Below are 13,131 nucleotides of genomic sequence, written 5' to 3' on the forward strand. Positions count from 1 at the left end.
ACAATATGTGGAGAAAGCGGAGGGGTCTGAATGTTTTCAGAAGGCGCCGTGTGTGGTTGCATGTGCTGTGAGAGAGGAACGATGAAGAGCTCTATAACAAGAGCTCACAAGAGCGTGCATGTGTGCGGGTCCGGAGTAAGCGGAACCATGGAGCGCTGATGAATGTAGTCCTCCAGTTGATGGCGTGTTTCCTCCACCCAGACGGTACAGAACGTTGTGAATCTGCTGTGTGGCAGTGACCAGCTGCTGGGCATCCTCCCGGAGGTCAAGTGGGCCAAACAGACCGTGGTGCTGGCCACAGAGCTGCAGGACCAGTGTCTGTCTTTCATCGTCACCCACCTGGCCCGGGTGACACACACACAGGCCTTTCACAGCCTACGAGAGGTTAGAGACGCCCTGACATACGACACGCACACGCAGTTACAAGCCAGCTAGATCTTTTTAACGCGGCCCTGTGTTATTGGTGTTTGCGTCTCTTTCGTCCTGATGGTGTCTGTCCTCAGAATGTGATAGTAACACGGCACTCAGTCCCAGCCTGTTACCACAGAGATATACAGCTGTTTCTGGATCACCTCTAGAATTGGTCTGATTCACTTCATGTATTTTCAGGGCACTGAGATGTAATTATAATCCAGTCTGTTGTCATTGAGCTGCATAGGGTTAGTTCAGTGTGCTGTAATCAGCGGACTGTGGTGTAGCACCGGAAAGGGTATTTTCGGGGCTGGGTGTTTCTTCGCGTTTCAGAGGCAGCATTCGCAAAAAGTGGGTACTGATGGGATATGTGTACCCTAGAATTGAATGGGCTTGATTCAGCACCGTGAGACTGTGTGTTTGCTCTGCAGAGTGAGGAGTCAACCCGAGAGCCAGCCCTGTTGAAGAAGCTGTGTTCTGCCATACGCGACAGGCTCACCGTGGACAACTGTTGTGACCTGTTTGCCACTGTGGACCACCTGGCTGGGGAGGAGGTGAAAGGAGAAGGGTCAGCCCTGGAGGAACGGGTCCACAGGGACGAGGAGCAGGTGAAATTAAAAGACTACCTCAACTGCAGTTTCTGTTGACATTGGGCTTCTTCTACATCGTTCGTGGACCAATATGTATACACCCAGACAGACAGGCAGACATTCAGGTCAAAGGTAGTGATTCACAGTTCCAGGGCTTACCCCTGTGTAATTACTGCCAGGCATGGTGCCACCGCTGAAGGCCACCGGCTGTGAAGAGGTCTGGCTGGGCTGCTGGGCTGCAGGCGGACAGGCAGGGTTAGGTCACAACCTACTATGAATACAGCAGGTGGATTAAAGACGGAAGGAGCATGATGAGGCATGGGATTGTCCTTCTCTAATCTCCCCGTGTTGTGGTTAGAGTGTGACTGAGCCAGAGGAATGAGGAAGATTGTGGGCGTGTTAAAGCAAATGCTGGGGGTGGGCGGCGGGGGGTGGGGGCTGGTTTCAGCAGTCTTCTCACCCCACAGCTCTGTTTTTATATGAACGTTGAGGCTAGGAGGCGGGAACGGCAGCAGTCTCCAGTAGCCTCAGCTGATGACATCATCCATTTAGCTCAAGGGAGCTCAAGTAAATTCTGCAGGAGGGGTGGGGTGGGGGTGGGGGGTTACCATGGTGACTGGTCCTTTAAGCAGCTGCTGATTTGCTCGTTCTCCCTCTCTCCCTCTCCCTCTCCTCCTCCCTGCCCTCTCCTCATCTCTCCTCAACCAGCCATTCAGGAGAGAGATTAGTGCGCTGCACACTCGGCTGTGGACCTTCCTGCTCCAGTCGTTCTACGCCGTCCGCCACACGCCGGGATGGGAGACCCTGCCCTCCAAGCACAGAGACAGGATACTGGCAGGTAGGAGAAGGGAGAACCAACATCTTTTAATCCATTGAGCTGGAAGGCTCATCCGTCCCTCCATGCAGAGGGGAGAGTTCCTCTCAGCTCAGATAGGATATTAGCAGGCTGCAGGGTGTGTTTGTGTTTTTTTTCAACCAAACAGCAGAGTGCTTGCAGCCTTCTCCCGGATTTGCTTACAGTGTTTGATCTTGTTTGGAGCGACTTGCCACTGTAGGAGATGGACAGAGACGACACAGAACGGATCTGGGATGGGGCTACCTTGATGGAGACCTGGCTCTGTTTTCCTTCGGTTACAGGAAGGGGCCAAAGCCCCTGAGACATACGTTAATGTGGCTTCTTCTGGGTAACATCACACAATTGCCTTCATCTTGGCTGCAGAACAGAACACAAATAGCCACGACCTGAAGGCCATCTATTGTTTGGCTGAGTACCTCAGTCAGTCTCTCTCAACCAACCTGAATGTAGGACTTTTTTGTGAAGGCTAACAAGCTAACTGCACCAAACTCTGCATGTTTTGTCTGGGTTGAAATAATGGGGCAGATGTGGAGGGTTGAACCGTTTTCTGTTTGTGAATTCTGCTGATAATTAGATGCATGCTGTAAGAACTAATACTGCACTGCCTTGTTTTGACTGTCTAGCGTTGTGATCTGTTGAAATACATTGCATTCATTATTTAGAATAGTTTTTTTGAATTGACATTCCATAGTAATTTAATCTGTATCTTTACAGCCCCTAGTTCAAAATGCATGCAGATATGCAGCGAGGCGCAGCATTAATATGCATACTTTAATACAGTAATATAATGACATAATGCAGACACTGTACACCCAGACAAGGACGCTCCACTAAATTCCAGTGCAGCCATTTGGTCTTGATTTGGAGCATCTCTGGGGAAATGGAAGGATGTGCAGCAAAGTATTTTCTTGCTCTCCAGTCACAGTTGACTGACATTTCATTGATTAAATGGCCGATTCTCCACATCAGGATTTTAACGCACGGTTTCACCTATTGTATTTCATTTAAGTGAAAATCAGTAAGCCTCCAGAGGAATAGCAACATACCATCACCAGTTTCTTCAGTGGACACATTGGCTTTGGTATTTGAGCAACATCGGCACATTTCCTAATGAAAATGTCCATCAAATTGTATGCTCCTGGTGTTAAGAATGCAAGGAACTACAGGATGTTTAATCCAGTTTTAAATGTGTTGTATTAACCATGATTTCTTGTCCCTAGCTGCTCTTGATAAAGGAGACAGTAGAAGACTTGGGAAAAAGCCAGTTTTTAGCAGCTCACAGGTAATGTTTAGGATTAAAACAAATTATTTGACTTAAAAACAATTGTTTTATTCCTCTTGTATTGGTTAAAATAGAACGATGTGATATTTACATATTTATAACACAGAAATCTGTGTAATGATTTTGATGTTTCCATTTTATGAATGCACTGACTCATTTTACTGTGAGTGTGAGACTCTAGTGCTACATGAAGTACATGTAACATGGTGATGATGATCTAGGTCAGGGATGGGCAGTTTCTATTTTAACTTAATCAGAATAGTTAGCATAGTAGAATACAATGGACAATTTCTGCATTTATGTAGTGCATTAGCAGTTTTTTAACTGTTAGCTAATATATACCTTCACCATGTTCCCTTTATTGGTTATATTAATCACTTTGAATTCTCAAGGCTAACAGCAAACATTTATTTACACCACATGGCAATTTCAGTACATCTGCTATAAGACTGCACATTTCTTTCCACGGGATGGCTAAATAAGTACATTTGCATGAGAATAGTTATATACTGTAGCAATGCAAAATCTTTTGTCGCATGGTATTTTTACAGTCCTAATTCTATGACACATAAGGACTGTGCAAAAATTAACACAAACAATGCAACACACATCCTACACACACTGTCAATGGTTTTATTGTTGTATTTGAAATTGAGGAATTCAATTAGTTTTCCATCCATAGCAATTTTATGAAATTAGTCATACAATCGCAACATCCATAACATTAACGTGGCATATCACATTTTGGCAAAATGTTTAGAATTGCAGATATTTTTCTTAATTTATACGGCCTTTTGGTCAAGGACAAGTTCAAACTGCAGGTAAATAAATCTTACATGGTGTGTCCACCAGGTGTGGATGTGTTTGTACAGACGGTGTGTCCCCATGATGTATCCTGATGTTTTGTTGTCCCCCACCCCCAGTAATGTTGCTCATCCCTCATCTAAGTTACTGCACACCGTCTCATATATGTGAATGGTGGAAACCTTAGGGCCGGCCTCGCACGCAAGAGCACACACACACACACACACGTAGGCAAGCAGAGGGTCGTTCATGGGTGTGACCTGAGTGCCAATAGGAGCTGTTGTGATGCGGCGCGAGAGCCCAGAAGGACTTCCCTCTGCTTGCCTACGTCTAAAATGGCAGCATGTTTCCTAGACTTTTGAACGGGGCCTTGGCTGACTAACACAGGGCAGACATCTGGTGGGTGTTATGAAGAATGGGGTGGCTTTGGCTTTACAACCCAGAGTACAGCACAGCTCCATCCTCACCAGTATTATCCAGTGTGAATAATTTAGCAGATCCTCTCATCACATTGATCGTACAATCATTTAAAAAACACTGTAGTCTTCTAAATCAGTACTAATCAGTTTCTTGCTGGTAGTTACAGGTTAAGCCAGACTTCTCAGTCTTCAGATTTTTGAAGAGCCCGGGTGTTACTTCTCAATTTTCCTTTTTTTATTTTTTCCTCTCTCTCTTTAACAGCCAAGGGAGCTAAGATGCCCCTTAGGTTCTGCAGCTTTGTGTGAGAGCCCTCCTGTCCAACGGACCAATCGGGTCATCAGAAACACTGGAACAGGAAGTTCCACTGCGGCTATATTGTCAGCCACCATGAAGTCAGACGGGCTGGGGACGCCAGGCCTCCCATCTACCACAGCCAGAGGGACCTCCAAGCCTGGAGATAGCGACCCATCCAAGGTAAAGAACAGCAAGGCTAAGCAGGCAGGTGAGCACCGGAGCACAACAGCCAAGGCAAAGACGGCAAGCTCTGTCACACCCAAACCAGTGCTGAATGGTGCAGCTGCCCCGGGAGGGGCTAAGAGGGAGGGAGACGCTGCAAATGGACCCAGAGGTTCCCCATCGGGAGGAAAAGGGGCTAAAGACCCAGACAAGAGGCCAAACCCCGGAGCCAGGCCCAAGACCTCTACCTCGGGCGTGGCCTCAACAGCTCAGGCCAGGCCAGGGAAGCTGCAGAAGAGCATAGCAGGGAAGAGTGACTCTCTTCAGGGGGCAGACAGCAGTACGGCCCATCCTGCCACCACCACCCCCTCCACATCCGGCAGCGCCTCGCCTGATAACAGCTCGGGAAGTCCACGCAACAGCCACACCATCCCAGGTCTGTTCTGTAGTGTCATTACCATGTAGTGTCATTACCATGTAGTGTCATTACCATGTAGTGTCATTACCATGTAGTGCCATTACCATGCAGTGCCATTACCATGCAGTGCCATTACCATGTAGTGCCATTACCATGCAGTGCCATTACCATGCAGTGCCATTACCATGCAGTGCCATTACATTGTGGTGTTATTACCATGTAGTGTCATTACCATGTAGTGCCATTACCATGCAGTGCCATTACCATGTAGTGCCATTACCATGCAGTGCCATTACATTGCGGTGTTATTACCATGTAGTGTCATTACCATGTAGTGTCATTACCATGTAGTGTCATTACCATGCAGTGCCATTACTATGCAGTGCCATTACATTGTGGTGTTATTACCATGCAGTGCCATTACATTGTGGTGTTATTACCATGCAGTGTCATTACATTGTGGTGTTATTACCTTGCTCCCCAGCGGGCAAACCTGGTTCAGAAGATGTCATAACTCTGCTAGGACGTTCAACTCGTGTTGCCAGCTGGGAGACCCTTACGTCAAATACTTTTAACTTGCCACTAACTGGGGATATTTTCCTGTTGCGTTAAAAGAATTTCACAATGTCGTAATTTTCATTCATTTTGACCTTTTATGCCAACAGGGCTAATTCATTATTTATTCATTATTAGTATTATTCATTTAGTTATGACATTCATTCTATTTTATGGCAGGTAGATCAATTTACTTGATGCAGAAATGGTTAGCCGCAGGTTTAGCAGCAGTCTCATTTATGCTCTTTAACCCTTAAGATTTCAGGAGGACACGCATTCAAGTTGAAACCCATTATCCACTAGCAATGTGCTTGATTATGAAGCACTCCTTTCTTTTACACTCATCTATCTGTTCAGTGTAGAGCCACAGAATCAATATCCCTACGGCTTGCACAGTCTTTGTGGCCACAGCCACCCAAAAATGCAGCAGAGCTGAAAAACCACACGGCTCACACACAGGAGTGTGACCAATCATTTCTCCCCCCTCCGTCTCTCCCCGGTGGTTTCTGCTAGTGTGCAGAAGCAGGGGGGTGTTGGGGAGTCGTGCGGTGTGTAGACAGATAACAGCACCGACTTGTCTGCCTGCAGCCGGCCTGTCTCCTTTACATACTAAATAGACTGGGAGGGAGACAGAGGGCCCTGTGCTCTTACTGCGTGGAACCAAACCATTCAACCCTATCCTGCTCATCTTCTCCACGTCTCGCTGTCTCTCCCTTTTCCTCCCTCCCTCTCCGCCTGTGAATCTGCATCATGTTGGCCCTTAACAGCCCTAATATCAGCTCCTGGTCTCTAGCTCATAAATTCAATTCAAAACCACATATAGTCAGTTTCTGTAAGCTTTGCAATTAATTGATTTACTTTAAGTATTTAATAAATAAAATGAGCATTTCGTAATATGTCTCTGTTGTAGTGCTCTGTTCATCCCTATTGTGCTCTGTGCTGGAATCATATTCCTCTAATTCATTCTTAGTTAACAATTTTCCAACTGTAAATATCACTGTTTTTCTTAAAGGTTAAAGTACACTGTAACAATGTTGTTTTTTAGGTCTTAAGCCAAAAACTCAGGTTTTGACCAAGGTTTTGACCAAATCTCCACTGACGAAATCCTCCCAGAAAACTGACAATGCAAAGACCAACAGGTAAGCAGCATTGCACCCTAAACCACTCCATCTTACCTACCTAGAGAAGACTGTCTTACCTACCTAGAGAAGACTGTCTTACCTACCTAGAGAAGACTGTCTTACCTACCTAGAGAAGACTGTCTTACCTACCTAGAGAAGACTGTCTTACCTACCTAGAGAAGATATTCTGAGAATTGGTCAAAACTACTCTGCTGCCCCCCTCTGTTACATATTGGTATTATTTATATTGTCATATACAGACACGTGACAAATTGAAAGGTAAAATCTGCATAAAGTGTCTCTGTAAGGTTTTGGGCCACCAGAACAGCTTCAGTATGCCCTGGCATTGGTCTCTGGAGCTCTTTAAATGAATGGGTTAGTGGGTCCAACAATTTGAGTGGTTCTGTTGATCCTTTCCTCTTTCCATCTTGATCTAGTCAGCTGGGCCAGCTTAGCATTTTTAAACACAGAGCAGGACAGGATGCTAATTGCTTAATTCTATCATGGGGTACACCTGTATGAAAGAATCAGCATTTTTTATGTTCCTCTATACGTTTATTTAGGTTTTTCCTTTAATTTGTCAACCGTCTGTATCTGCAAAGACTAATTAAAAAATACAATTTGAGGTTAAAGAGTGTTATCAAACCCTGTCAATTCATATTCAATAAAACCTGTTGATTTTGCGGGGCTACATTATTATCTGTTCCCTGATGCTGTGTGCTTTTTTCGATTGATCATCTGCTTCATCTCCCTGATCAGCCCTACCAATAAGCCCAGTGCTAGAGAGACAAATAAAGCAAAGGTCCCTGCTGCCGGAAGACCCACAGCTGGAGGAACAGGTGGAGCCAAAGCAGACACAAAGGGGCGGAGCACACCTACAGGCTCAGCTGACAACCACGGTGAGAAGTGTGAAAGCAAGTCGTTTGGATGACACGGCATACATCTGCACCATTTCCGGGGCACATGTTTTGGCTCATTAGTGCCACTTAAACTACCAGCGCCATTTTTAACCATCTCCCTTTTTTCTTGGTTCTGCTCCAACGCAGTCTCCAGACCTGGATCCTCCTTGAGTACCAGGAAGCCTGCATCTCCCAGGAAAGAGGAGGATAAGGACAGCTCCAAAGACTCCTCAGACAAAGTGGCCAGTAAGAGCCCTAAACCCAACACCACTAACACAGCCAAATCTACATCTAAACCAGCAAAAGCCGCCTCCAGCTCGGCTCCTTCCAGACAGCCTTCACTAGCATTGGCCAAACCTGGACCGAAGCAGAAGAGTATGTCCGAACCTCCTACGGGGAAATCCCCCCTTAAGCCTGTTAAAAACTCTTCAGTTGTTTCTTCCAAAAAAACAGCTGTTAAAGATAAAGAGGGCTCTAACGCTAAGACCTCAGCAGAGTCCCAGCAGGATGACGACTCTGTCGCCGGAGCAGAGAGGCTCCCCTCGCATTCAGATCCCAGAGGCACGGCAGCACAGCCAGCGTCCGCAGACCAGAGCCCTGCTCATCACCACACGCCTCCACCAGGGGATGCACTTTCCTTACCCTTGATCTTCAGTCCTAAACAGACTTGTCAGAAGTCTGCCAAGCGACCAGGTAAACCTAACGGCACCGGAGAAGCCAGGCCCCCAACCACTCAGCCGCTGCCGACCAACCATGGGAACAGCCTTGTAAATGGGGAGCCCGCTGAGCCCACGGAGCGCACGCCCGCCGGTAAGCCCGGCCCTGGCCCGGCCACGGACCTCCCGCTAGACACGCCGACCCCAGGCAGTCTGGGCAGCACGGACACCCCGCTGGACGAGTCGTGGAGCGCCCTGCACCACCAGGTCAGCCCCGAGTCGGAGTCCGCCAGCGCCACCACCTCCTCGGACGACATCAAGCCCCGCTCCGAGGACTACGACGCCGGGGGTTCGCAGGACGACGTGGACGACTGCTGCTCCAACGACCGCGGCGGATCCAAGGGGGGCGGCACCATGCGCTGCCACGACTTCCTCGGCCGCAGTAGCAGTGACACGAGCACGCCCGAGGAGCTGAAGATGCTGGATGGCGGGCTGCGGGTGGAGGTGAGGCTGAAGGGGCGCGAGGTTGAGACCACCAGCGAGGAGGAAGGGGTCAGGCGGCGGCCGCGCTCCTGGCTGAGCAGGGACAGGGAGGAGGTGCCTGTGGAGGAAGTGGAGGCCAGTGTTACGGGGAAGCCAGTCCCCGACAGCCAGCTCTTCTCTTCCGAGGAGTCCGAAGAGTCCGAGGAAGAGGATGAGCGGTCAGAGGTGGAGGTTCTTCCAGGTAATCCGGCCCCTCCCGCTGACCCCTCCCCTCAGTTCCAGGGCATTGTAAACCTGGCCTTCGAGGACCCAGCCGACCCTGACCCAGACGACGAGCAGCAGCCGGACTACCAGTCGGCCTCGAACTTCCGGCGCTCCGTTCTGATCTCTGTGGATGAGTGCGAGGAGATGGGTTCTGAGGAGGGCGGGGCACAGACTCCGCCCCAGCAACAGCCTGACGACGCCCTCACACCTTGTGAAGTCTTTGAGAGCAACCCTCTTCAGGCCCCTCAGTCGGCCCCTGGCTCCGTCTCTCACTCCAGGGGCAACTTGACATCTGGTCCACCCACGCTTCGGCAGGGACAAGCAAACGACCAGGAAGCCAACAGCAAAAACATTGTGTTCCTCACTGAGCTCCGGGATCCTTCTTTAGATCACCACAGCCCCAGCACGTTGAAAGGTGTCGAGGGCAGCCCTGGTTGCCCTCCCCTGGACCCTGATCCCGCTGGCCTGACTCCCCAGGAGCGGGAGAGGCCCTGCCACTTGGACCTCCGCCCTGCTAAACAGTACAGCAATGGAGGACCACCATGTAGGACCACCTTGACCAAACCTAGCCAAGCGTCTGTAGAGAACAAGAGAGCAGACTTACATCTAGAATTAAATGACCCTCAACAGACAGGGGCGTCTCCTGCACATGCAGCTATCCCACAATCCCCACCAGGTAATGTATAATAATCTACATCTAGGAACCCCTCCTAATTTAAACCCCAAAGCCAAACCCCTAAGCCGTTCTCCGTCCCCACCCAGCCAAACTCCAGTGCTCAAGGCATAGACACTATCCTTGTTGTCTGATGTTGATATAACACTCAGACTAGGCATATGAAGTCTATGCTTATCTATCCCATTACTCTCACAAAGGATATTTGAAAATTGCTGGGCTAACTAGTTCAAATTCAAATTGAATGAGCAAGTTATTTGATAAGCCCATATCAAAGCTTGCTATAATTACACAAAACATCTGTTTGTGTACCAGTCCCTTTAAGTTTGAATTTGTATAACCAATATCCTTTTAAAACATAGCGATTGGTCAATCACAGAAATGTGCAGAACTATTTGGGCTACAATCATAGCCTAACAATTAAACTACCTTTTTTCAAAAGGAATAGATACTGAAATATTACGTTAGAGTCCCAAATGGCACCCTGTTCTTTACATTACTTGGTCCATTGGACTCCAAAGTAGTGCACTATTTAGGGACTAGGTTGCCATTTCAGATTCAGCGTCCGTGTCATGTACTAACCACCTGCCTAGTGAAAAGGTGTGGTGGACTGACATTATTGTACCGATGCACTTTGATGTATATAAAAAAACAAAACATATATTCAACGATTTTTATTGTTTCTTTTGTTGAATGCCATGAAATCCAAGAGCTTCAGGACTTTTCTAAGCCACAGCTGAATTTATTATTGAAATTGTTGTCTTTTATAATTTGTGTTTTATGCAAAAGACATGCAACTAAGCTCAGATTTTTCCTATCAAATCAAATGACTTAAGAAATATTCACAGTGGCCAGTTGATATGAAGGGAAAATCCCCAAATGTACCGGTTTGGTGTGGTCCACGCTACTAAACTGTCATGGCGACCAGGTTGCTTTTGAGAAAGGTGAATGTCAATGTACATGTTACCTACCTACAAAGAACTCTCATGTAACAGGAGGGGCTGGTTTTGTTTCTGTTGTCATGTCTGATCTTCCTGACCTCTATCTGCCCCTTAGTTTGCTCATCTAGTAAACACCTCTGCATGCCAGTAGTGTAAGTCCTTTGTTGTTTTGTCTTTTTTTTTATCCCACCAATTTCTTTATGTTCATAGTTCAGTTTAGTTTTTCCATTTTCTTTATTCTGTAGTGCGGTTTCGGTTCAATAGACTCTGTTGGTGCTGCCTGGTAGCGTTCTGTATGTGGTGTGTCTAAAACGTCCATGGTTCTGATATGTGTCTTTTTTTCACTTTCATACAATACAGCAAATCCCTGCTCTATAGCGTAGTCAGGGGGTTGTCTGACACAGCGTTATACCCTACTTAGGGAAATAGGCAGGAGATATGGAGGTTGTACAGTGACATACTAGTCTTTCCCAGTGCTAAACATGTCAATGTTGTTTCTGCTGCTACCAGCAATAAGTGGTCATTTTACTATATTTTGCTAGCATGGACATCTTGGTGATAAGCAGTATTAAAGACAGAAAAATAAACTGACTATAAAATGCAATGGGTAAAGAGAGAAAACAAGTGATGTACGTATTTTCTTTTGTACTGCAAAGTAAATTTGCCTGCATTTTGATTTTTGGTAGATCATGTATTATAATAGCTGTACAAAATAAGTCTGTTAATCATTAGTTAAAGAGACCTGCATGGTTTTCTTATTCTAACATGTCACTGCTGCCTGAGCAAAGTTATGCAGAGTTAACTAACCAATGCTGGCAATGCAATGCATGGCTTAATGTGTTATTTAATAGTGGATAAAAGAGACACATCCAGACAACTACATATCAAGGTGCTTCACCTTTAAAGTAGCTGTCCATCCTGTCAACCAGAGTCCAGGTCAGTGACTAATCCTGGTTAACACGTGATGTTATTTGACTAAATATCAACGACATCATATCACAATCCATTGGTCTTTAATGCAATGGTGAAATGAAAGCTTCACCCCATCCTAGAGGAATAGAGACAGGTTATTACCTGATCCAGTCATTGATTATTAGATGGTTTTCATAAGGACAGGGTTGCGTTAAGGGTGAAACATAAGTAATTTAAATGTTAGGATACAAATAGACGTAACAAGGCGGTGTAATGACTATGGACTCATGAAAAGCCAAAATAGTTATGTCATTGTGCAGTATTGTCAATTGTTTTTAGGGGACATTGAGGGACAATGTGACAGATTGGATCAAACAACACCAACCTGTACTCATGACCGCCGCCACTCTAAAGTCCTCTCTCCCATCTACGAACTGGACGTGGGAGAAGCCTTTGAGCGCCTCAGCTCCTCGGAAAACAACAAGGGCAGGAGCAGGAGGAGCACAGTGGGGCAGGAGGAGGAGCATAACGACAACCATGAAGATTACAATGAGGAAAGCTGTAGGTTTGCAGAGTGTGACTGGAGCATGCTGAAGCAACTCCTATCAGACCAGGAGTCCAGTCTGGGTGTGATAAACCCAGTCCCGGAAGACCTGAACCTAGCCCAGTATCTGATCAAACAGACCCTGTCCCTATCCCGGGACTGCCTTGAAGCCCAGCAGATCTTTCTGCCCAATGAGAAGGAGACATTTAAGCGTTGGGCGGAGCTCATATCACCTCTGGAGGACTCCACAACCAGCATCACAGTTACCAGTTTCTCTCCAGAGGACGCAGCGTCTCCGCAGGGGGAGTGGACCATCGTGGAGCTGGAAACCCACCACTGACCGACTACACTCAACGAATAGCCATTGGATCAACTTTGAGTCAGAAACACCTTGCTGAAAGAGTGACTGACCACCAACTTAAAGAAATAAGGAGACACAAGACCTGTGTTACCTTCTCTCTGGATTTACCTTACTGCATTATGTGGACTGACATTGCAGCAGTAGTCTCAAGGAGATTAACACTTTCTCTCTGGTCTTTTACCACGTCTTCAGTCATCCTCAACCGCTACACTACAACCATACAGCAGTCTGTCTTATATCTTCATTTTATTATGTTTGACTACTTTTGGTTGACAGTCACCTGCTTTTTATGGAACTGAGGTTTTTGGACTTTCAAGCTGTGCTTGTTTGCATTCAATTCCTTGAGTTATATTCTTTACTTAATGGACAAAGTTTAGACACAAACTATTGTGCATGCTGAGAATTTTGTTTAACTGTTTACCTGGTATTTGCAAGCTTTAGGGGGAAAAGCTAATTTATTTATCATATGGCTCTACTCTTTGTGA

General features: G+C 46.7%; 1 protein-coding gene across 3 annotated transcripts in view; it reads left to right on the forward strand.

Moving 5' to 3' along the window:
• btbd8 (BTB domain containing 8) overlaps positions 1 to 12,779 on the forward strand; it is a 36,784-nt gene extending 24,005 nt beyond the window's left edge. For all 3 annotated transcript variants that reach the window (XM_020049244.2, XM_020049241.2, XM_020049242.2), the window contains 9 exons: positions 202 to 384; positions 843 to 1,019; positions 1,710 to 1,839; positions 3,078 to 3,139; positions 4,625 to 5,255; positions 6,838 to 6,931; positions 7,673 to 7,812; positions 7,960 to 9,891; positions 12,081 to 12,779. In XM_020049244.2, coding sequence (XP_019904803.2) covers positions 202 to 384; positions 843 to 1,019; positions 1,710 to 1,839; positions 3,078 to 3,139; positions 4,625 to 5,255; positions 6,838 to 6,931; positions 7,673 to 7,812; positions 7,960 to 9,891; positions 12,081 to 12,625 — 3,894 coding nt within the window. In that variant the 3' untranslated portion in view covers positions 12,626 to 12,779. The remainder of the gene's footprint in view (positions 1 to 201; positions 385 to 842; positions 1,020 to 1,709; positions 1,840 to 3,077; positions 3,140 to 4,624; positions 5,256 to 6,837; positions 6,932 to 7,672; positions 7,813 to 7,959; positions 9,892 to 12,080) is intronic.
• The last annotated feature ends 352 nt before the right edge of the window (positions 12,780 to 13,131 follow it).

This window comes from Esox lucius, chromosome 8 (genome assembly GCF_011004845.1).
Source record: "Esox lucius isolate fEsoLuc1 chromosome 8, fEsoLuc1.pri, whole genome shotgun sequence".
Classification (NCBI taxonomy): Eukaryota; Metazoa; Chordata; class Actinopteri; order Esociformes; family Esocidae; genus Esox; species Esox lucius.